Here is a 25,279-nt window from a genome sequence, read left to right on the forward strand (position 1 = left end):
AGGTGATACCAGAGAAAGCAGAGTGGACAGCCAGAAAGAAGCTAAGTACCCAGAGATCCTGCCAAGCCACTGCAGCAACCTTATCTACAGTTAGTCTAAAACTCACCTCATCTCTGGACAGCAAATAGATTCCCCTATTATTTAAGAGAGTGTGAACTTGAGTTCCTAAAACCTGCAAAAAACATTCAAATTGATTTACCAACTCACCACTAGATTATAAGCTCGGACAGTTTTATCTGCTGAACAGGTGTACAGTAAATTCCCAAATATCTGAATTGCATTCACTGCAGCTTGGTGCCCCTCAAAGGCCCCTTCTGTGGGCTCATCATCATCTCCTGGCTCGGAAGATATTTCTGGAAAACAAGAATATGTTTCAGAGACATGTCTGCTTTTGTGTGAAAAGATACTCAAAAATTAAAACTATATAGTGGTCCCTGGATTCTCCTCAAAACCTTGCTCCCCTAGCAAAACACATTTTTCATTAATGATTTTCATTATGAAGACTTCATAACAAGAGAAGGCAGAAAAGGCCTCTCACTTAGGAAAAAAAGATACTTATTTTTTGAATGAACCTGAAAGTACCAAATCTCTCTCCACATTCTCCCTTCTGCTGCCAGTTATTTTGTTGAATAAGGCATTATTCTTTAAGCAGCTCCTTCTCAAAGCAAACCCCCCAGAAGCCAATGAAACCTTAATATTCAGTAGTTGAACAGATAAGACAGATGAGAATAAGAAACTATAAAACGGCAGTATTTAGGATTTACAGATACCAAAATTGCTGGTTGAAGCAATCCTCTTGGTGATGATCATCCCACCCCACCCCATTCTACAGGCCTATTTAAACCCTGGCTCTATTATTTGTAAGCTTTTTCTGTGGCTAATTTAAATAAAGGTGAATATACCAATACCTGAAGAGTTCTTTGATCCTTTAATGGAGGAGATCACAGTCTGAGTTTCTGCCACACTACAAAATAATAGCAAACATCTTTTTAGAACCTGTGAATAGGACAGGCAGTAAAACTTATAATTTCCTGGCTCAAAGGATTGTTCTAAACAATGGGCAACACAGCAGTAACAGAAGAGATAAGTTTTTCCATCTGAAACTTCTATATGAAAAGAGATACAAGTAAATATTTACAACATAAATGAGAAAGTAGAAAATCCCCATTGCCAAGGTTTCATTCTTCCATACCCATAATCTTTATTGGATTTTCTATACATTTGATTCATTTAAAAACTGATTCATAACCAAAGGTTCTGTTTTTTAAGAAAAGAACAATGACTCAAAATGGATGAAAGATCTAAATGTGAGACAAGATTCCATCAAAATCCTAGAGAAGAACACAGGCAACACCCTTTTTGAACTCGGCCATAGTAACTTCTTGCAAGATACATCCACGAAGGCAAAAGAAACAAAAGCAAAAATGAACTATTGGGACTTCATCAAGATAAGAAGCTTTTGCACAGCAAAGGATACAGTCAACAAAACTCAAAGACAACCTACAGAATGGGAGAAGATATTTGCAAATGACATATCAGATAAAGGGCTAGTTTCCAAGATCTATAAAGAACTTATTAAACTCAACACCAAAGAAACAAACAATCCAATCATGAAATGGGCAAAAGACATGAACAGAAATCTCACAGAGGAAGACATAGACATGGCCAACATGCATATGAGAAAATGTTCTGCATCACTTGCCATCAGGGAAATACAAATCAAAACTACAATGAGATACCACCTCACACCAGTGAGAATGGGGAAAATTAACAAGGCAGGAAACAACAAATGTTGGAGAGGATGCGGAGAAAAGGGAACCCTCTTACACTGTTGGTGGGAATGTGAACTGGTACAGCCACTCTGGAAAACTGTGTGGAGGTTCCTCAAACAGTTAAAAATATACCTGCCCTACGACCCAGCAATTGCACTGTTGGGGATTTACCCCAAAGATACAAATGCAATGAAACGCCGGGACACCTGCACCCCGATGTTTCTAGCAGCAATGGCCACGATAGCCAAACTGTGGAAGGAGCCTCGGTGTCCATCGAAAGATGAATGGATAAAGAAGATGTGGTTTATGTATACAATGGAATATTACTCAGCTATTAGAAATGACAAATACCCACCATTTGCTTCAACGTGGATGGAACTGGAGGGTATTATGCTGAGTGAAGTAAGTCAGTCGGAGAAGGACAAACATTATATGTTCTCATTCATTTGGGGAATATAAATAATAGTGAAAGGGAATATAAGGGAAGGGAGAAGAAATGTGTGGGAAATATCAGAAAGGGAGACAGAACGTAAAGACTGCTAACTCTGGGAAACGAACTAGGGGTGGTAGAAGGGGAGGAGGGCGGGGGGTGGGAGTGAATGGGTGACGGGCACTGGGTGTTATTCTGTATGTTAGTAAATTGAACACCAATAAAAAATAAATTAAAAAAAAAAAAAAAAGAAAAGAAAAGAACAATGGTGTAAGCTGTTCTGATTGGACCAGCACAACATCCTCACCTTACAGGTATACCATCTTTATAACGAGTGCCAATCTCACTGGTAGAGCTAACTTCATCACAACCAGAACGAGAAGTTTCTAATGAGTTTTGCTCTGTGGAGTTCCAAATATCCTTTTTAGATGGACTGTCTGGTTTCTCTTCTCCAGATTCAGAAGATTCAATGGCCACCACTTCCAATTGAGGATTAGGGACTTCTAGGACCTCCAGAGACGAGTCACTATCTGGCTCATCCCTGACACTCTCTTGTTCTGGGCCAGTTCTACTATCTTCCCAGGTGGAGGTTGTTACCTTCCCCCCTTTAGCTGACTTTCCAGTCTTTACTTTCCTTACTGGTTTAGCAGTAAATACATCCTGTTCAGTGTCACTGTTCTCAGGAACATGAGCAGCCCGAAGTGTTTTCTTTTTCCTAAGTTTCTTCTTTTTCTTGTTTCCTCGAGTTTCAGCTGATGTCAGAGTAGACTCTGCCTGCTGTTCTAGCTGGTCAGCTGGGGAGTGGGGCTCCCTCTCTAAGGGGGTTTCGGAAACAAACGACAATCTTGGAAAAGAACTGGTACAGGCCTCAGACCCGCTGTTGCCTTTAACTGCCTCTTCATCTTCTTTATTTATGCCTGGAAGACCAGTTGGTTGGGAGGAGGGGGTATTTCCTCTGTTCCTGGTATTTCCTTGCTCTGTGGAAAACTTCAGTTCTTGGCTAGGCTCATGGAAACTTTCTGTGACCTCTGATAAGGACAACGTTGCAGTGATAACTGGATAAACTGGACAACTGTCACTGTTCTCTCCTGAATTGAGAAGAAAAGAATTATTACATCTTTTGTGTTTATTTAACATCATAAATTGCCATTGTTTATCAATGATCAAATCTCTACCAAATAACCACCTTTCAGCGGTAAGTGAGTAAAGCTATGAATGTTAAAGCAGTTGTATCACCCATCAGCTTTCCATAACCTGCAAAAATTTCTATTATAGCACTTACTACACTTTGCCCTGCGTTGATCTCACAAATAGCATGCATGTTTTATACTGTATAAAAGCTTTTTATGGGCATGGACCATTTCTACCCATCTTTTTTCTTTTTTTCTTGTTTGAAATGTCCACATATTTAACATTATGTTTTATTCTTGATAGACTTTTTTTTCCCCCCCAAGATTTTATTTATTTATTTGAGAGACAAAGCATGAGCAGGGGGAGGGACAAAGGGAGGAAAAGCAGACTTCCCGCTGAGCAGGAAGCCAGACATGGGGCTTGATCCCAGGACCCCAGGATCATGACCTGAGCAGAAGACAGGTGCTGAGCCACCCAGGTGCCCCTATTCTTGGTAGACATTTAAATATCTACTTAGCTGAAGCGCTTTCACCTTTATTTCTTAGATGTTTTCACTATGCCATTGGTAACACTGTCAATGATACATCATCCAGTTTGGCTACATAAGAGCAGTTAAAAAGCCAGCTGACTTAAAAATGTCTATTTTCTTTGACTTAGTTATTTTATGCTGAGGAATTTAAACTGATGAAATAACCACAGACATACTCAAAGACATACACAATGTAGTGTTCTACAGAATTCTTAAAAAAAAAAAAGATAAAAACTAAATATTCAATGGAGATTATATAAATTACCACATCCATATTATGCAACTTCTCAAGTATTATTCAACTAGTAAAATTAAAGTATTTCAGATGAATTATTTTTGTGACACAAGAAAATGATCAAGATATATCAAAAAGAAAAAAGTTAGGTTATAACAGACTGATTTTCTCTTTGTATAAAGTTTACAGGTAAACACACAAACATTTATAATTTAAGACTGAAATAACATATCTACATTTTTATAGTTTTCCATTTTTTACATGAGCATGAATTATTTTGCAGAGGAAAAAATTTAATAAAAGCCATTTAAAAATATTATCTTAAAAAGTCACTATAATACTTTACCAGTTTTTTTTTTTTAAATACTGATTACTATTTACACAAAGACAACAAAATTCAAAATGAAATATACATTTGAGATACATATCTAGGTTAGTGTTGCAACAGGTAGCAAAAGCTAAGGTAATTTTTCAGACTTTTTGCTTTTGTTCAGATCACACAATGGCAGTTTATTTTTACTTAATTTTCAGTATAGCACCATTTTGGTTATAAAAACTTCAGATAAAGTTTAAAATAGCTTAGAAGTTAGTCTCAAATGGTAACCAGGTGAATGTTATTTTATGAAGAGCAAAAACTGGCTATTTCTCAAAACCACTCAAGTTCTTACTGATGATTCCAAATCCAGTGTCCTCTGCCCTTAATCATGGCCACCTGCCTCTTAGGCTTATATTAGTCCAGCCTTGCTTTTAAATGATAAAGTTAAGTGCTGAGAAATTCAGAAGATATAGCTTATCTAGGAACTTAACTAAGTTCAACTTAATTTATCTCACAAAAAAACCCCCAAACAAACAAACAAACAAACAAAACAAAACAAACAATTCTGCACCAATCCTCATTATGGAACCTTTGCTAATGCAAAGTCCGTTTAGTAATCCTAGATTAGGGAAAATTGAGAAAAAAGTTATTGATATTTAAATAATCCTCCTAAGGGGTGCCTGGATGGGTCAGTTAGCCAAACTTCTTGATTTCAGGTCAGATCATGATCTCAGAGTTAAGAGATCAAGCCCTGCATCAGGCTCGGCACTGGGTGTGGAGCCTGCTTAAGACTCTCTCTCTCCCTCTGCCCCTCCCCAACCACAAATGTGCAGTCTCTCTCAAAAATAACAATCCTTCTAAGTGAAGGAATTTCAAGAAAAATTAATTCTAGCAACTTTAGTTTTAATGGGCAAATATGACTACGTCACTGACCTAAAACTGCGCTAGACCCACTGCCAGGTTACCGTTAATCCTCAGAAAAGTTTACGTACTATTAGCTTGCAGTAATTCCTTGGACACATTGTCATCAGAGCCTTGTGACACAGCATTCACACTCTCGTCGTGTTCAGGAGACATGGGTTCTTGTTTAATCTGAATTGAGGAGTCTGGAGCAGGAACACTGCCATGGGCTTGGAAAGTAGGAGATGTGGTTACTTGGAGAGGGACTCCAGTGGACGATGGAGACATGTGGGAAGATGGAGGCTCCAGAAAAACTGGGAAAAAGGGAGTAGGCAGCAGTGTGGCATCAGCAGATGACTGAGATCTACTGTTCCTTGGCTCTCGTGGAAGGCTATAAGGAACCTGGTCTGGGCGCTCAGAAGGTTCATATGTTTCTAGAATGGGAGACATACATATGTACAAATGCAAAAATGGTTTCTGAAAAGTCATTCATTTCAGAGCCAATCTGTATTTTTAAAGATTACAAAAGAATTCTGAAGTCCCTCATAATTCTTTGAAATACACTGTCATAAAATCTATATGACCAACAAGGACACAGGCAAAATAGGTATTAGCATTCCATTTTTAAATTTTAAGTGACTTATCCAAAGTCATATAGTTACTAATGGAAAAGCAAGATTTGAACCCAGGTCTTTTGATTCCTAACCCAAGGTTCTTTCTGTAACATACTGCCCCTGCTGCTAAGCATTTTGGGGGTATAGTCTCACAGGCCCTTCTATAAAAGGATGAAAGCAAGGAGACAGGAGAGAAAACATATGACCTTTTCATGACTACTTCAATTCCCCGTATAGATAACAAAGAAATAAGTTACAGAGGATCTAATCCATCAGATTCTCTCCAGAATACCTTGTAATCCCTGTAGAATCTGTATTCTATGGGTCCTCAGTGCACTCATCTCCATAGTTATCTAAAAATAAAGTAATTTGTTAAGCATTTTGAAATCCAACTTTAGAGATGATCCATTCTTGTTAAATGTTCCATCCTTGGTTACCTGCTGCTTGAGCAGAAGTAGCCTCTGAACTTCAACGTATGCTGTCTGCAGTGCTGCACGGGCTTGCAGAAGGTTGTTATCCATGCACTGCAGTGATTTGCTTAGTTCTTCCTCCCTTAAAGAAATATTCAGCAGCTGGTCAACCTGAGAACGTTCTGCCAAAAGAAACCGTAAGGCTCAGTTTGATACTGGAGAGGACTCCTTAATAATACAGCTCCAGAGATGGTGGAATTGTATCAGTTCTCTAGGATAAGCCCGTATTTGCTCTTCAACAGGTGACTGGAGACTCATCAGATCTCACAAATCATGCTGTTGTGTTGAGACTGATGTCAGAGCTAAACCAAAAGAATCGGTAAGATGGAGGTAATTCATAGGTTCAAGTGTGCTGTCATATACGGTACCATCTTACCTCATCACCATCTTCCACCACTTCCCTTCCAAGTGCAATCTTTGCCCCAGGCAGAGCAACTGTCATACATTTCAATTCTCATTTTTCCTTTATCTGCCACCCTCTTCTTTTGCTTAGATTGAGCCCCAGATGTGAACAGCTTACACTCTCTTCCCAATCCCTATTCTTCTAGTCTCTTAGTTACCATAAAATAGTTCGCTTTCTTAGAGAAAACTTCCTGAAAAAATATAGCTTCGAGATAGTACATTTAAAGTTACTTTAAATAAAATGTCCTACCACATGTATGTATTATCTTTGTCTCTTTCCCATTCAGTAAGTCAAGATGTCTTCCCTAAACTCCAGAACCACATACCCAACTACTACTTTGATATCTTTACTAAGGTGTCTCTAAGATTCATTAACTCAAAAGATCCAAAAGGGGACTCATCACTGTCCTCCTCTTATGGGAGTTTTCCAGCTCTACAAATAATACCATCATCCCCAAAGATGCCTCAGCCAGAAACTGGGGTCATCCATGACTCCTACCTTATCCATCACATCCAACCACCCAAGGTTCATTCAATCACTTCTGACCCTAGCTCTTACAGCAGAAAGGGCTGAGTCAGGGGAAAGCAAGAATCACAGAAGTGTAGAGGGAATGACTCTAACAACTTCTCTCAATTTAAGAGAAGCAACACAGATACCTCAAAAATGAAAATTGAGAGAAATGGCTATGAACAACCAAGAGACAAAATTTTTACTAAAGAACCTATTCCTCTTCACCACTGAAAAGGCCCAATAAGACTTTCTGACTTTATGCTGAACTCAATTTGTCCAAGATATATATTAACTTTAGCTTATGGGTCTATGTGGCATCAAACATTTCTTCTATAGCTACAACTGGATATGGTAAAAAAAAAAAAAAAAAACAAACTTTTCTATGCCCTTAAGACAACAAAAATGTCAAAAAATAATAATAAATGGATGATCACTATTTGATAACCACAATTATACTCTGTGTCAAGTTGTAAAAAGGCTGAATTGCTGTAAGAACAATTTCTTTTTGTTCAGAATATTTGCACTATACCTTTCTTTCCTTTAATTTTCCTTCTTTTGTTTTTTCTCTCAAGACTTGGGAGTTCAGGAGAAGATCCATCCTGAGAAGAGAAAGAAAACTGAGTAATACTAAATGTGTAAAGGCCATTACCCAGGAAAGGAAAAAAACAAACTCTAAGACCATTATACTTTGTTCTTCATTGCTGCTATCATCTCTAACAGGATACTAGGAATCCAATGCATAAGGTATGAACTTAAATATTAGTTGAATGTATCTGATTAAAAAGATAATAAAACAGGTGCTCCTGGGTGGCACAGTGGGTTAGGTGTCCAACTCTTGGTTTCAGCTCAGGTCGTGATCTTGGGGTTGTGAGCCTGAGCACCACATCAGGCTGCAAGCTCAGCATGGAGTCTGCTTGAGATTCTCCTTCCCTTTCCTCTTTCGCTCATGCTCTCTCCCCTGCTTTAAAATGAAATAAAATCTTTAAAAAACAAACAAAAAACCCCAGAACAGAATCTAAGGTCAAGACCTTCCTAGCATCCTAGAGGTGGTGAAGCACTGGGGCTATGGCATAGCATTTCACGTTGGGAAAGTAAAGGACAGTCAGAAGTATGGACAAAGCCAGTAATGCATATACCTGATTTCATTGGGGCACAGTTTCTACTTTACTAGGAAATCTTTACAACAAAATCTTTATGACAAAAAGCTAAATTATCTATGAGACAATCCCCTAGATATCAGCTTTGTTACAGGACCAACTCTCATCCAACAATATTCACTACAATGTCCAACTCAAAGGACCAAAGTTGGAATTTGAACTCAGGTCTACAAGCCAAGGCCTCAACTACTCTGCTAAACTGCCTTGGTCTTAAAGGAAAGAGCCCATTTTCCCACAGTGTCACATTCCAGACACCAGTACCAGGAACTCTTTCTTTTCAGAAAGGCTTCCTGAGAGGGTTAGGCAATATTAGTGACAGAGATGCCAGAAGAGAAGTGGTGTCAGTGAAGGAATGGGTTCGGAAGGGGCCAAGCTGCACAACTAAGGTACAAAATACTGAATAACAGAGACTAAAACTATTTCTTTTAAGATTTTATTTGTTTATTCATGAAGACACACAGAGAGACAGAGACACAGGCAGAGGGAGAAGCAGGATCTCTGTGGAGAGCCTGATGCAGGACTCGATCTCAGGACTCTGGGACCTGAGCTGAAGACAGATGCTCAACCACTGAGCCACCCAGGTGCTCAAGACTAAAACTATTTCTAAGACTATGTTCACATAGATGTACTCTAGTAGTGTGAAAACTACCTTAGTGATAAGCTCAACAGTCCTGGGCCTAACAAGCATTCGTGCCCTAGAAATGTAACACTAGAGTGCCTTTCTTTAGCAGCAGTACAGAATGCATCATGAAAACAGAGTTACAGCTGAGGATGTGGCTTACTCCTTGGTCAGGTGATAACAAAGAATCATTGACGTAGAGACTAGTTTTAGAGATGACTTCATATTTTCCTAGTACTGTACATTCATATTCAGTTACATCTAACTTAGTAGAATTACTCAGTGAAAGAAACCAATAGGATGGGACACCTGGGTGGCTCCGTGGTTGAGCATCTTTGCCTTTGGCTCAGATCGTGATCCCAGGGTTCTGGGATTGAGTCCTGGCAACATGCTCCCTACAGGGAGCCTGCTTCTCTCTCTGCCTGTGTCTCTGCCTCTCTTTCTGTGTCTCTCACAAATAAATAAATAAAACCTTAAAAAAAAAAAAAGAAGAAGAAAGAAACCAATAGGATAAGAATATGAAAGTAAAGAGCCTCATAAACCTACTTCAGTGTAGGGAGAAGCATAATCCCAGAACCCAGAAAAAATTAAAGGGTTAAATCTTGTAATAGCCAAATCACCATGTGAAATGTCCTATGAACAAGCATGGGCAATCATACTCACTCCAGTGGCTCTTCGTTTCTTTCTCACATTCTGGCCGTCGTTTTGTTCAGTGCCAGAGGTACAGCTACTGTCTGTGGCTGCGTCTGCCAAACTGGAGATTCCAAGGGCTGAGGATGTATTTGATGATAAAGAATTTCCTTCTCCATTACTCTCCTGGGTATTCTGGTTCTCTGAAGGTGGTGTAGAACTCTCCTGACTGTTCAGGTCTTTGGCCAAGTGCATCAGAGGTATCGTTCGGTCAGAGGACAACTGTGCGCTATGTCGCCTTTGACTAGCAACATTTTCAGCCCTTTCACCTGTTCTTAAAGAGGCAGCCAGAGGTGTCACCTCCTGCTTAAGGCCCATGGTTGTTGTCTGACTCTGTGCAGCCCTCAACGAGTTACTAGGTGAAAAAATCTGTTGGGGCTCATTTTCTTTGCCTGTACCTTCCTCACTGAAGAAGCTATAAACAGAAGGAGCCCTGTCCATGATCACACTGCTCTCAGAAAGGCTTCGCTTCCTTGCCAACCCAGGAGACGAAGAAATGGAAATACCTTCCCACTGGAATCCTTCTAGACTGGACAGATCAGGCTCCCCATCCAAATCCAAGACCTCTTGTTCATTTTGAACTAGAGGCACCATTTCTATGCCAAACCTTAAGAAAAAACAAAGAAAAAAAAACCCTATAAATCAGACATGCTTAGGGGAGAGGGGGCACCACTTAATGAGATTGATTATAAATATAAATAAGATGGTTTCTGCCCTCAAAGCTCACAGTCTAGTTAAGTGTTCCAGACACAGAATAAATGTTTCTAAGTACTATAATTTAACAAGTACTAAATTAGAGATTTGTACACAGTATGAGAATACATCTGATGAAATGAAAATTGATAGTTTTATTAGTATGGAGCTTTTCTAAACCAACAATAATAATTTTTTAACAGCATACAAACCAAAACCAACCATTACTGAGCATTCACAAGTGTCAGGAACTAGGCTAAGAACAAGAACTTTATAATCTCAATATTCAAATGATAGAAGAGGGTGCGCAATAAATACGTTGTTTCAACAAGGATACAAATTTAAGCCTAAAGGGCTATATAATTATAATACAGAAGACAGATTTTCATATAGTAGACCTATGCTGAATGCTGCTTTATCATTCAGAAAAGTTTAGTACCTCAACATAAGATGAATAGCCAAAACATAAAACAAGTATTTAAGAGAAAGTATTTTGTGATCACAAATACGATGCCCAGAGTAAAAGGGTAGCTGTTCACAGGTTGAGTAAAAGGCAGTAAGAACAGTGACACTTAAAAACTGCACTGCTCATTAAGATCTAGATACACATCTCTAGATATACTTTTTCATGTGGTCACTTTCTAGCCCCTATAACTAAAATGATGGATTTCTGATATTTTTTTCTACGTTCCCTAGAGGCTGATGTGCTTCTTTGCAACCTGAGTTCTCTGCTCAGAAACACTCTATTGCATTTATTATAGAGTAGCAGCCACTCTTTGATATTTAAAACAGACATCTACTATATATTTTTTACAGACATTTAATTAAATATAACAAGCAGAATTCTCTTGATAGGGTGAAAGGGTAAGTTTAAAAGAGAAAAAGGAGGTACACACCTGGGCAAGCCTTTGCCTAGCTCTTGCTTTTTCTTGGTTACTTGCTGGATGACCTGTTCCCAGTTGACATTTCTCCGAGATGCATTTAGAATCTGCCGAAGGGTTGGCTTGAGCCCAGATTCCTTCTCTGTCTCACCCTTTCTATGGCCACTAATATTGCGAATGCGACGAGCACTATTGAGGTTTGGCTCAGGAAGGTGTGCTCCAGTTTTGCTCTTCAAACTAATGTGCCGGGTTAGATCTCTCTGGAGTGAGGCAGGAAAGCCAAGCTTACTGAGTTCAGGCAGAAGAGGGCCTGAGGACTGACCTATATCGTTTTTATGAAGCTCTACATCCAAACTAGCACCCTCAAAGCCTTCTGTTTCATAAGATACATGAGATTTAACAGGGTCATCAACCTGTGCATCTTCTAGAGAAGTTTTCAAGTCTAGCAGTAAGCCAGAGCGTGAACTGGCTGCAGATGTCATTTGTAACTCAGGTTCCTTCTGATGAACTGTCACATTACATGTGTTAGTGGATAGTTTTCTACATGTTTCCGAGTTTTGGTCATCCTCCTCTTTTTCATCAGTGATATGAGTGCTGCAGGGTAACATTTCTGCAGTGGCAGAGCCCACGGTTCCAAGTTTTGTTCCATGCTTCTCCATGTCAGATAGCTCCCCATCACTTTCATCTTCTAATGTGTGTACCTGAAACTCTATCTTCAAAGATCCTTTTTCAGACTCTTCTACATTCCTACTTGCTTTTGCATAGTTCCTGGTCCTTTTAGAAGTGCCAAGAAGTGGATTTTGCAATGACTCATGACACTGTAGCATCTCTTTGGCTTTTTGTAATGTGTCACCTAAATTTTCATCAGATTCTCTCTGAATGCCAAATGTACTTTTATTCCCTTTTAAAACATGAGGACATGAACTTCGCAATTTGGTTATATAAGACCCATGATTCTCTTCTATAGTGGGTTTGTTCAAGGGATTTGCATGTTCTCCAGGAAAAAAAGAATTTGTTTTGGTGTTTTTTGAGGGATTCTTTAAATCTGGCTTTTGAGGAACTGATTTGGTGACTGGAATTGGAAGGAGTCCAGATTTTAATGATGGCATCTTACTTAGGTTAAGCTCTTGTTCGTGTTTTTCTGGAATGGGGCAATCTCTCACTGCCTCATAGGAAGCAGTGCAGTCAGAAGGGGCTTTGTGACTAAGAGATCCAGTATGTGTTTCTTTTTGTGTTTTCATCGTTGGGGAATTATTTGTTTCATCGATCTGGGTCTCTGGTGTTCCTGTGGTTGTCAAGCTAAAGTCAAAGAAAGGCTTATCTATCATTTCTGACTTATTACCAGTGACTTCTTTCATTCCTGATTGTAAATCCAGAGTCTTCTGGGAAGGGTAAGGAGTCCAGCGATGGAGCTTTTCCCTCGCTGCACTGCCATTCTTCCCACCACTTTTGGAAGTTATGGTATCTGTCTGTTTAATAGTTTTGCTTTCTAGCTGCTCAAAATTGAAGTCAAGTAAGCCTTCTGAAGGAAATTTATCACTTGTAAATCCTTCAGAAGGAACTCTGTACGTGGCAGCTGTACCAACTTTGTCGCTTTCTTGCCGCTGCCAACTATATCTCTCTTGATTATATTTGTTTGACTTAGATTTCTTGTTCCATAGCATAGTTAGGTCTTCCATTTGACAGTTAGAATTTCTGTTTCTGCCTGGTTGAAATTTGTCTCCAGGGCCACTGTAATTCCAACTATTTGTACTACGTACACTGGATTTCCAGTTTCCGTTACTGCTGTTCATATGCCAACTGGAAAAGCCACCTGTTCCCTCAGAATGCCAACTGGAATTCCTTCCTGTACCATTATGATTCCAATCTACCGTTCCGCTATTTGAATGCCAACCACCTCCAGAATTACTGTGGTTGTGAAACCAAGTTGAGGAGCCTCCTGCAACTCCCTTATGCCACCCAGAACATCCTCTTGGTCCACCATTATTCCTCAAAGAATGTGGAAAGTTGTTTTTCCTAGTATTATTAAAGCCATCTTTCTCCCACTTCCAGTCTCGCTGAGGAGGTCCACGATGATGCCATGCTGGCTGACTATAGCTCTCTCTGTCTTGGTAAGGGATTCGGTCTTCTCGTCTCCATTGGGGTCGCCTGTCATCAGAGTTTATTTCTTGGCTGCTATTGGAAGGTTCATCTTGCCTGGAAGAAACAGTTTTCCATGAGAGATTTAAAGAAATCATCATGCTTCCTTTACAAGCATAACCCATCAAACTTCCTACTATGTATCTCTTTCCTTAGAACATAGAATCTATTTTTATTTCTAATAGTGGCAGCTTTCTTATCTTTAAATGATAGAGCTCAACTTATATTTCACAATTTACTGATTTAGACATTAAACAATATCTTGTTTCTGTTATCACCTCAGAAATGTTAAAAATATAACACATTTATAGTACCCACCTGCTCCTATTTTTCTTACTATTTCCTACTCCTATTTTTCTTAGCATGTTCTGGGGCTTTTGTCCCTATCATCCAATTATTATTTTTACATTATGCAGTTGTTTAAAAAGAAGCACAATTATATTTTGTAGCTTTGGCTAGTTATAATTAATACTACTTAAGCACAGTGACTCTTAATACTGTGGATTTTTCCAGTTATAAGTTCTTTCTCCAAAACCCAGTTTCTTAACCTATTTTAAATGCTCAGATTTCACTTTGCATTATCACTTTCATTAATTAACTAAACACTTTATTAAGCACACATTCAATGACTGTTTGTGGTGAAAGAAAAATTTTATGTATAGTTCATTCCTAAAAGGCTTACAGCCTAGCTGAGAAAGTAAGATCACAAACAGGAGTAAAATAGCACACACCAAATAAGCAGTACCAGCAGTCAGTGCTATTAGGAGCTCCATGAGCTAGAGGTTTTTATAAAGCTACAGCTGTTTCAACTATTTGTGTTTGACAAGGAGCCCAAAGAACTGTGAATAAACTTAAGTAAACATCACAGGAATAGGTATAAAATCTCTTTCCTCTACAAACTGCCCATGGTATGCCTGGCCTAGTACTTAACATGAGGTAGGTGCTCAAAAAACTAATTCTAGCTAAAATGTACTGAGTACCTACTAAGTGTCAGGCATTTTAAGCACTTTATATAGAATATCTCATTTACTTTTCATGGCCCTGAAGCAATTATTCTTCTTATTCCTACTTTTTGGATGAGGACACTGAGTACCAGAAAGGCTGAGGAGCTTGCCTGACGTAAGACAGCCAGGAAGCAGTATGTGATCCTTGGCAGTCTGACTCTAGACCCAAAATCCCCAAACTAAGTTTTGACTGTTGGGCTCCCTTCTCTTAGTGACTTAAACTCAGCAGTGACTTGAACTGGTTCTAAAAGCTTCGGTCTCCAAAATTTTGGACATAAATCGGAATTTCCTCCTTTTCCACAGATGGAATTAAAAAGTTAGTTTACCTGAAAGTTCAAACATCCACTTACATTATAAATTAAAACTATTTCTAAACAGGAGACCCTAAGTCCCCAAGTGGCAAGTGTTATTACATGCATATGCAGGATTTTTGTAACACCAAAGTGCTTTTATCTTTTGTTTCTAAGCAGTATACAACTTTTGACAACCAAAGAAATACTGACTAGGCTACGCTGATGGGATCCAGAAATGGGAGAATCAGACAATAAATCTGTCACAAGATCAAGACTTCCTAGATCACAGTAAATTAGCTAGATCGAGGGGACAGTGGCATGTAGCTAAATCCAAGGCCCAGAAAAAGCAATCTAAATTTAAAAACCCCATGAAGGAAGAAATGAAAGAAATAAGTCAATGACTATAAATAAATCACCAAGGAAGCATATCAGAATATTCAAAGAAGATTAACTATGATATGAACATCTAACTTACTGAGCTCCTTTACCTTCTGACTTAAATGTTTAATCATCTACAGATTAGCTAATGATGGCACAAGTGTGTAAGGAAAAAAAATAAGTTAGTCTTCTTAAACAAGAGTAAACTACAGCTATAGTGAAGGTATTAACAATGTCATTTGAAGGACTAAACAACTAACTAACCAGTTTAAGAACTATGCTGCTCTTAATGTTTTAAGGGCCTGTTCAAAACACTTGTAGCACATATAGTGAAAACTATTTTCTTTATACTAAACCTCTAACTAAAAATGAAGTGCATACCAAGTATAACTAGTATTCAGAAAGAATTTTTACAAATTTATTTTAGAATTTATAATGTTTCTCATTATATTTTAAGACTTGAAAAAATTACTCGGCCTCTTGACGGCTCTCTCTCTTACCGAAAAGAAAGAGAAATCTGAAAATTTCTGCTTCATTAATTAAACTCTTTAGACCACAACTCAGTAATGCAAAAATACAAAAGCCTACTATTTGAATTAGAGCTGTATCAAATTATACAGAATAATCTAGAAAACTTACACTGATTTTGACATTGTCAAACTTAAAATACAAATTTATTCAATAAATATTTACTGAAATACTAAATAATAAAGGATATATCAAATTTGGTAGAAACACTGTGTTAACTCATATCAGGCAAAACATTTTTTCCTAATGGATATAGTAAGAAATCTTTTATATATATAAAAGCTTATCCATTAATACCTTTCCACTAATTTTGGATACCATACAATTCACTAGTATCCCCCCACCCCCCCAAAAAAAAAACAAAAACCCAGAACCAATATAAATAGTTCTAAACATAGTAAAGATTTCAGATATACTGCACCTATAGCTAACTTTTATAGAGAGGCAATACTGAGTTGGGTTTTTTTTTTTCTGAGTTCATTTTTTTAAAAAACAGCTCATATTCAAGAAAGAATTCCATTGACCATTTATGTACAAGACAGCAATCTCAAGCTAATCTTTGGCGATGAAGTTTGAAAGCTACAGGCTGAAAAGTATAGAAATGGAAAATGTATTCTCTATTCTATTTCAGACAGCCTTTTTAAAAATCAAAATCATTACTTACCGACTTTGTTCTTTCCTTTGTTTTATTAACTGAACGAGTTCCTTGTCAAAATAATCTTCTTCCTCTTCTTCTCCCTTTCCATCATCTTCTCTTTCCTGGGCGTCAACATTATCTTTGTGCAACTGGCTAGAAATGTGCTTTGCATATGCAGAAAGACCCACTTCTGTGACCCCGCACACTCGGCACTCATGACTACTGTCCCTAGGGAAAGAGGGAGATGAGGGACATTCAATTCTCCCCACTGGCATGGCACGCTCAACAGATCTATTATAGTTTCCTCTGAAAAACACTGCACACTTTCGCACAGTGAAAGATTAATGCTAATCAATTTCAATGCTCCTTTCATCACTTTTAATAAGTTTGTTCATAAGTTATTTTTGAAATGATTTTAAGATTCTTTTCCAGCAATCAAGAGGCAATACACTTCAGAATAATTAGTTTAGGAGGAGAAATCTTCTTGAATTGCTGTACTTAAAATCTTGCCAGAGGAAACATGGTGAAAGGGGAGGCAGGGCAGGGGGCTCAGAGCAAACAGAAGTTGCTCTAGAGCACACCCATGATGCCAGCTGCACTCAGAAAGCCTGGTGACAGTGCTGACATTTTATCTCAGGCTCAAGAGCTTTCTCCCAGTGAAAGTGAAGGGGTGGAGAAAAGAGTAGGCAGCCTAGCCAATCCCAATGTGGTGACTAAATCGGGACAGCTGGAGCTCTGCCTGGAATGTGAAGATTCCGGACCCTAGGGCAAATGATAGGAGTCGTCTCAGCAAACTTTTTTGTCTGGATGATACATGTGACCTACATTCTGCTTCAGAGGGGCGTATTTAAAAGAGAATGGAAAGTATTTCAGTTGTAGGAAGTTAACAGCTGTGCCAGACAAATGGTTTTCTCAAGTTTCAGAAAATGCAAAAGTTTAGAGAGAAGCAAAACCAGGTTCTTAAAACTGAGCATGTTTTCTTTTTCTTTTACTTTATACAGTCAATGGTAAATCTCATACTTGGCCAGTTTAAGAAATCAAAATCTTGAATCAACACCCAAAGCTATAGTAGATGAATAATTTAACAGCTTTCTTAGCTTCCTGAAGTCCCTTGATTGGTTCACCTGTCTATGCAGCCATTGATGAGAAACATCTGAACATCATGGCCACAAGTGTAATGGACAGACAGTAAAAGCCATTCAATAATGGCCCAACAGACTTAATTCTGTATCACTTGTCTTGGGTATGCATACACTAGTGATATTTTTGCACTTCCTGTGTCAATCTCTTTTATTTATTTATTTATCTATTTAACAAGTAGAAGCTTATTACCATGTATATCCCATGTATACATGAGAGACACTCAGGAAAAATGAGTAACTCTCCTAGTTAACCTAAGCCACCAACTTAAATACCATCTTCAGCTAAAGGCAAAAGAAAAGCAGGAAGGAGGAACAGTTATGGGAAATAACTGGGAAAAGCATGGAAAACAATGGTAAGGGTAGTGATGTAGATTTAAGTTGGTGTTTTCTCCACTGACAAATTATCTCCCTATGCCAATCTTAACAAATAGACATGCCTGTCTTTAATAAGACAGACACACACACCACACACACACACACACGCATGCACAACACTGTTCCATCCTCCCCTCAAATATATCTATAAAGTCATGGCAGATTTCATATCAACCAGAAGAGAACCTCAAAACTGAGCACTTCATTTACCAAAAGATGGCTTCTGTTATAGACCACCTGAACATTCATTTAAAAACAAAAATCTAGCTGACTACCTACTAAATTCTGGGCACCATGCTAACTATATGGTTATAGTTGTCCAGCATGACAAAGTAGAAATAATGCCCAGTAAATCAAATAAAACAGTTTTTCACCTTGTGAGAATCATGGAAAACACCTCAGAAAAATGGAGAAAACTCCTAAGTTTTTACCTTTTTTTGAACTGTGTAACTTCAAAAGCTCTGAATACAATGTAGTCTCTGACATTAAGATTCATTTTAATTAATTCCAACCAGGTTCCCTGAAAAATCTCATTTTCCTTATTATCTTGTATATCAATATTCTAACTCCTTTCAATCCTCCAAAAAGCTTAAATCTATTATTTCCACTGAGCATTTTCCACTGAAGAATAATCCTCAAATTCCTCCAGTTTGCTGAGAATACCCCAAATTCTTCTCTCAAAATTATGGTAGCTCATATAAAGTGTTAACGTGTAACAAAAATTAAGCCTTTTCTCATGCAAACACAAAAAGAAGTTAAAAATATGTAAGTAGAGGTGCCTAGGTGGCTCAGTGGTTGAGCATCTGCCTTTGGCTCAGGTCGTGATCCTGGGATGAAGTCCCACATCGGGTTCCCCACAGGGAGCCTGCTTCTCCCTCTGCCTGTGTCTCTGCCTCTCTGTGTCTCTCATAAATAAATAAAATCTTTAAAAAAAAAAAAGTAAAAATCTGTCCAGTGTTCGTAGTGTCTCAACACTGCAACTAAACTATAATACATACTTTATAGTATCATAAAACTTTGAATCATACTTATGGTGAGCATAGAGGTGTTGTATCATTATGTCCTACACCGAAAGCAAATGTGACATTGTGTGTCAACTATATTTCAATAAAAAAAATTTTTTTTAAACTTAAATCGTAAAGTTAAAAAGAAAATTTAAATCAACTGAATTTTCTGGTTAGAAAATCTTTTCAGCTTTAAATTCTCTAAAACTATGAAAAACGTTTTAGTCTACTTTTCTACATAAAAACTTGTAGAATGCTAAACTGTATATTGTTGTACCAGGGACATCTTTCCTAAAGGTGTTCTTAAATAAAATTCCTGATTATACCCTTCTAAAATAGAGAACTTTTCCTCATGTCCAAACCATCAAAATCCCTCTCTTTACAGATACAGCTGGAAGACTGCACTATTTAAAATATTAAGGAATGCAATACAGACAATATTTAACTTTGTTAAAAATAAATATCCATAATCATAAACCCACACACTTTGCAATCCCCAAAGCACAGGCATATGTTGGATATGTAACAAACACTCAAACACAGATTTTTAAAACCTATGTGCTTTCCTTGTAAGAAAGGATATTAACCTTAGTTCTAAAGTTATATTTAATAGAAAAACATCAAAAAGAGATCCTGCCCACAAGGGTATAGTCAGTAAGTGTAAAATAAAAGCACTAAAAACAAACTGTCCAAAAACAAAAATTCCTAAGATTTTTCTTATAAATGAATTCTACTTTAAAAAAAGAGAATCCAAAAAAAAAAAAAAAAAGAGAATCTTTGCAAGAAACATCAAAATGAGAAGAGAAGGGAACGCCTGATGGCTCAGTGGTTGAGCATCTGCCTTTGGCCCAGGGTGCGATCTCAGAGTCGCAGGATCGAATCCTGCATCGGGCTCCCTGCATGGAGTCTGCTTCTCCCTCTGCCTGTCTCTGCCTCTCTCTGTGTGTCTCTCATGAATAAATAAAATCTTCAAAAAAAAAAAAGAGAGAAAAGAGAGAATCCACATTTATCTAGGGAAAGAACAGGTTAGCACCACCATATTTCTTAAAAATGCAAATGTGTCTGTATTTAGAGGAAAGCATGTTACCTGTTCTACATACAACAGGCATTCATGCTTCTACTATGATGTTAGGGAAACCACATATTTTAAAAAGTTAATGGTGAATTAATATTTTAATGACACTATTTTCCAATTCTCTATCAATAATCAGTTAAAATACTACTTTGTATGACTATATAAAGTAATTGCTGGGGGAAAGTACTGCTTTACTTCTTGACTAACAAAAGCAAAAACTGTCCTCAGGACATTCAAAGGAGGATTAACTTCATCCTGTTACCACACAATTTCCTCTCATGTGTGAAAGGCAAGGCCTTAAGATATTCTACCCATAAGCTTTTCTTTATTAAGCTTGCTCTAACTATACCACAACAGCTGGTTGATAAATAAAGGTTTGTGCCCTTTTAATAGCATTTGTCTGTAGAAACAGGCCTCACATCTGAATAAGTATACTGGGGAAAAAAAAGAGAGAGATGCTTCAGATGTCCAAAATTTTGAACCAAGTAATAAAGTTTCTTCTCAAATTTGTATTCAAAATCAAAAGCAAAACATATGCTTTTTAAATTTCTTAACCAGATCACAGCCAAAAATTACAGTAACACAAATATGAAGAGAAACAAAGTTTTAACATCAGAAAGCCAGTAACTAAACATGAATTCCACAGGAAATAATCACAAACTGATGAGACAAAGGAAAAAGAATGACCAGTAACTATTTGTCTCTATAGTATGAATTAGTGATCAGAGTTTGTCACTACAGTAAATGCTCCAAAGAAGTAAGTGATTTCTGGGATTTTGTTTTTTATAGTTTTGTCAATTGTTTTTCCTTACTACCTACTTTGCCCATTTAGAGAATCAAAGGTTGACTGTATTTCATAGGTTTCCAATGATATTGAGTTAAAGATCATATTTATGATAAGAATTCTCCACACTAAATCTAAATGAAAGCCTCTTTTATATTGCTGCTAAGACAAACCCTCACATAGTAAGAAACGAAGACCATGGAAAAATTCCACAAATATCCTAAAGAGATGCTGAATGTTTACTAATATATTAATTTGCCCAATCTAAAACTGTGTTACTTAAAATACGAATAACTTCAAATGACTCAGCCTGGCATCATGATCAAAGCTTGTATTTATTTTTTATGCAATAAGATAAAATTTAATATTTCTCACTTTCCTAATGTTTTTCTGTTCCCTGTCTCCAAATCTCAAATTCAAGTCAAAAACATCAAAACAGAACCAGAGATGGAAAAAAAAAAAACAAAACACGACATAGAATATACATATATGCTACATTTAACTTTTTAAAGGTGCTTACTTTAATTAGACTTTGTTTAAACATCTCAAGTTTTGCATCAAAAAATAGCCTTCTTAGATAGGTATTCAAGATTGTACCCTGATGAGGCCCAGTGCTTATTCAGCAGACTTTGGACTTCTCAGACTATTGCAGCAACACTACAGGTTTCTGGCATGTAAGAACTTATAACACTGCTGAGGCAACAACATAGCAATGTCTTAGTTTCAAGGCTGGTGTATTGCAATGAGAAAACATACTAATGAGACAGAACTAGCTCATCCCCACCCACCCTTGTTGCCATCTACTAGCAAGAGCTGCTGTGAATTCTACACATTTGAGATGCACAACGGTTTATCCTTTTTGAATGCCAAAAAGCTACTGTAGTTAATAACTCTACAGATAGTTCCATGTCATAGGACCATATTTATTTCTGAAGGATTACTATAAAATAAGCTAACAGGCACCCTCAGCACTCAGATCCCCCGACAGTCACAAGTTGATGGAAGACAGCCGTTCCCATACCTGCCCTTCAGGTTCTCAAGTTCCCTGTGATGCAACATGCTCCGCATGTGTTCGTCCATCTCCTTCAAAATTAAAGAAAGCAGATTAAACTAAGGGGGATTGCTTTGGGAAAAAAAAATTCCTCTGTTTTTATTCAATCAACAATTGGGGTTCAAGCTCTTTGTGTCATAAGTGTCGTGGTTACCCTTCTCAATTCAATATTGAAATCAGTTCCTTATAATTCTTCAGCTATGTTTTTGAGGTTATTTCATTTTTTTTTTAAGATTTTATTTATTTATCCATAAGAAACACACACACACACACACACACACACACACACACAGAGGCAGAGACACAGGCAGAGGGAGAAGCAGACTCCATGCAGGGAGCCCGATGTGGGACTTGATCCTGGGTCTCCAAGATCACACCCTGGGCTGAAGGCGGTGCTAAACCGCTGAGCCACCTGGGCTGCCCTCATTCTTAAATAATTATTAAGAAAAACCTATTTAATGGCTTTCGAAAAAGGTCAGAAAGTATATTGTCTTTAGGGAGCAAAGGATTTAAGAATAAACTATGTGGCTTAAGTTCTATCCACAAAAAAAGAATTTACTAAAGTTTTATATATATAAAAACCCAACTCAGAAATCATCTAACTTCTCAACTATTTGGTTATTTTCTCCATACTTTCCCCACTCAACTGAGAGTTTCTCAAAAATAAGTTATAACTCTTACTCAAGTCTTGGCCAGGGATTGGCACACGGTTGTCAAGATTTGCTGAATAAATAAATGGATATATCAATTTAGGCAGAACTTATGGATCTAACAGAACTTCCCTGTGGTTGATCAAATATAAATAATAGTGAATGGGAATAGAAGGGAAGGGAGAAGAAATGGGTAGGAAATATCATAAAGGGAGACAGAACATAAAGACTCCTAACTCTGGGAAACGAACTAGGGGTGGTGGAAGGGGAGGGGGTGGGGGTGAATGGGTGACGGGCACTGAGGGGGGCACTTGACGGGATGAGCACTGGGTGTTATTCTGTATGTTTGCAAATTGAACACCAATAAAAAATAAATTTATTATTAAAAAAAGAAGCTATAAGCAATAATAAAATGATTATTGTTGTTTTTTTAAAAAAAAGTTTTTAAAAACTGCTTAGAACACAGGAGTTCAATCATGCCTTCATCTTCACTGCCCATTCTCCCCCAATTGATTTGCTTGATTCTAATGAAATCTTTGAAAATCTACTAGGGTCTCCCATTCCTCCAACCCATCTTTAGTGGCAGGAAAACAAAATCTGTGGGAAGAGCTACCACTTAAAAACATGCACACACACATGCACACATATCTTAAAACTCAAAAAGCTGTAAATATCTATCCCTTTGTCATGTGGACATATATGTAGGCAACATGCCAAAATTAGAGAATGGCTGTTCATATATATAATAATATAATAATACTATAATTGTTGAGTATTACTATTGACTGTATCCTGTGTTTAAGTGCCTCTAACATTTCCTCATATCAACTGCAAAACACTGCTGATGGAATATTATTAATTTCATAAGTATACAAGGATACATAGAAACTAACTTATTTATTCACCAACTATTTATTACTGCTTATTAAATGCCAAGTACAGAACTAGGAACTGAAGGGATAAGTGTGAAAACATTCGTTCCTGCCCTCTCAGAGTCACAGATAATCAAGTGGTCAAATGAGGACTCAGATCCTCACATATCTGACACCATGGCCAAGGTTTTATTTATTTATTCATGAGAGACAGAGAGAGAGAGAGGGGGGCAGAGACACAGGCAGAGGGAAAGCAGACTCCATGTAGGGAGCCTGATGTGGGACTCGATCCCGGGACTCCAGGATCACGCCCTGGGTCAAAGGCAGGCGCTAAACTGCTTAGCCACCCAGGGATCCCCAATAGCCAAGGTTTTAAATACTATGTCACACTCCAACCATCTAGTGCATTGAGATTTTTCATTATATACAATTCATTTGTCAAAAAGAATACAACAACCCAATAACTTAGTCTTAATTTATCTACAACAGTGTGACAAACAGCTTTGTGTTCTTTTTTTTTTCTAAAGATTTTATTTATTTATTCATAGAGACACACACACACACACACAGAGACAGAGACAGAGACACAGGCAGAGGGAGAAGCAGGCTCCATACAAGGAGTCCGACATGGGACTTGATCCCGGGTCTCCAGAATCACGCCCTGGGCTGAAGGTGGCGCTAAACCACTGAGCCACCCAGGCTGCCCAGCTTTGTGATTCTAAACACTTTCTTTAAATGGCAATTATACTGGAGACAACCATCATTTCCTTCCTATCTACAAATGCTTCGGGATCCCTGGGTGGCGCAGCGGTTTGGCGCCTGCCTTTGGCCCAGGGCGCGATCCTGGAGACTCGGAATCGAATCCCACGTCGGGCTCCCGGTGCATGGAGCCTGCTTCTCCCTCTGCCTGTGTCTCTGCCTCTCTCTCTCTCTCTCTCTCTCTCTCTTTCTCTCTGTGTGACTATCATAAATAAATAAAACTTAAAAAAAAAAAAATAAATACAAATGCTTCACTTGGAGGGGATAGCTTTACATGCGATCCACCCCCTTCTACCTACATTGGCCACTAACTAGAATGAACACTTACAGAGCTGAAAGTGGAGTCAAATTAGCGACACAATCAAGAATGAAAAAAAAAAAAAAAAACCATGAATACACAACCCCTGCTCAAATCCCCATGTATCCTTTTGTTCAATTTTTCCTTATATTAGATACACATGTGCCAAATCCTCTTTGAGCTAAATTTAACTTGGTTCTGTTTCTTTCTTTTACTTTTTTTAGGATTGTATTTATTTATCTGAGGGAGAGATAGTGAGAGAAAGCACGAGCAGTGGAGAGAGGGAGCAGCAGGCTCCTCCCTGAGCAGGGAGCCTGACATGGAGTTCAATCCTGGGACCCTGGTATCATGACCTGAGCCAAACACAGACACTTAACTGACTGAGCCACCCAGGTGCTCCTGTTGGTTCTGTTTCTTGCAATGAAACCATTCCTGATCAAAGCAGCATTCACTGAAATAGGTTATTTTCTGATATAAAAATCAATCCTGTATTCTATTTCAATTATAAAAATATTACCATTCAAAATTTGTTTAAACATGACTTCTGATGTGTGGGAAATATCAGAAAGGGAGACAGAACGTAAAGACTGCTAACTCTGGGAAACGAACTAGGGGTGTTGGAAGGGGAGGAGGGCGGGGGGTGGGAGTGAATGGGTGACAGGCACTGGGGGTTATTCTGTATGTTCGTAAATTGAACACCAATAAAAAAATAAAATAAAAAATAAAAATAAAAGTGAAAAAAAAAAATAAACATGACTTCTGATTATCTAGAATACTTCACAAATCTTTTCCTAAATTTACATGTGAAATTCTCTCCCACCTTGCTCCAAGGAATGAATGCAAATAGTGTGACAACCTAAGCTTTCAAAATAACTAGGAAAAATCCATGAGCACGGGATTAAAGTAATAGCCCCAAATGCATACTTGCTCAGTTACCAAG

General features: G+C 37.9%; 1 protein-coding gene across 1 annotated transcript in view; it reads right to left on the reverse strand.

Annotated features, from left to right (window-relative positions):
* Window positions 1-25,279, reverse strand: part of ZNF106 (zinc finger protein 106) — a 66,206-nt gene that overhangs the window by 17,379 nt on the left and 23,548 nt on the right. Inside the window, exons 3-13 of the mRNA XM_077880765.1 lie at window positions 21,731-21,792; window positions 16,357-16,557; window positions 11,366-13,546; window positions 9,750-10,383; window positions 7,840-7,909; window positions 6,365-6,519; window positions 6,220-6,280; window positions 5,406-5,747; window positions 2,510-3,290; window positions 909-964; window positions 208-353 (exon numbers count right to left, since the gene is read on the reverse strand). Coding sequence (XP_077736891.1) covers window positions 208-353; window positions 909-964; window positions 2,510-3,290; window positions 5,406-5,747; window positions 6,220-6,280; window positions 6,365-6,519; window positions 7,840-7,909; window positions 9,750-10,383; window positions 11,366-13,546; window positions 16,357-16,557; window positions 21,731-21,792 — 4,689 coding nt within the window. The remainder of the gene's footprint in view (window positions 1-207; window positions 354-908; window positions 965-2,509; window positions 3,291-5,405; window positions 5,748-6,219; window positions 6,281-6,364; window positions 6,520-7,839; window positions 7,910-9,749; window positions 10,384-11,365; window positions 13,547-16,356; window positions 16,558-21,730; window positions 21,793-25,279) is intronic.

Source organism: Canis aureus, chromosome 32, assembly GCF_053574225.1.
Source record: "Canis aureus isolate CA01 chromosome 32, VMU_Caureus_v.1.0, whole genome shotgun sequence".
NCBI classification, from domain to species: Eukaryota; Metazoa; Chordata; class Mammalia; order Carnivora; family Canidae; genus Canis; species Canis aureus.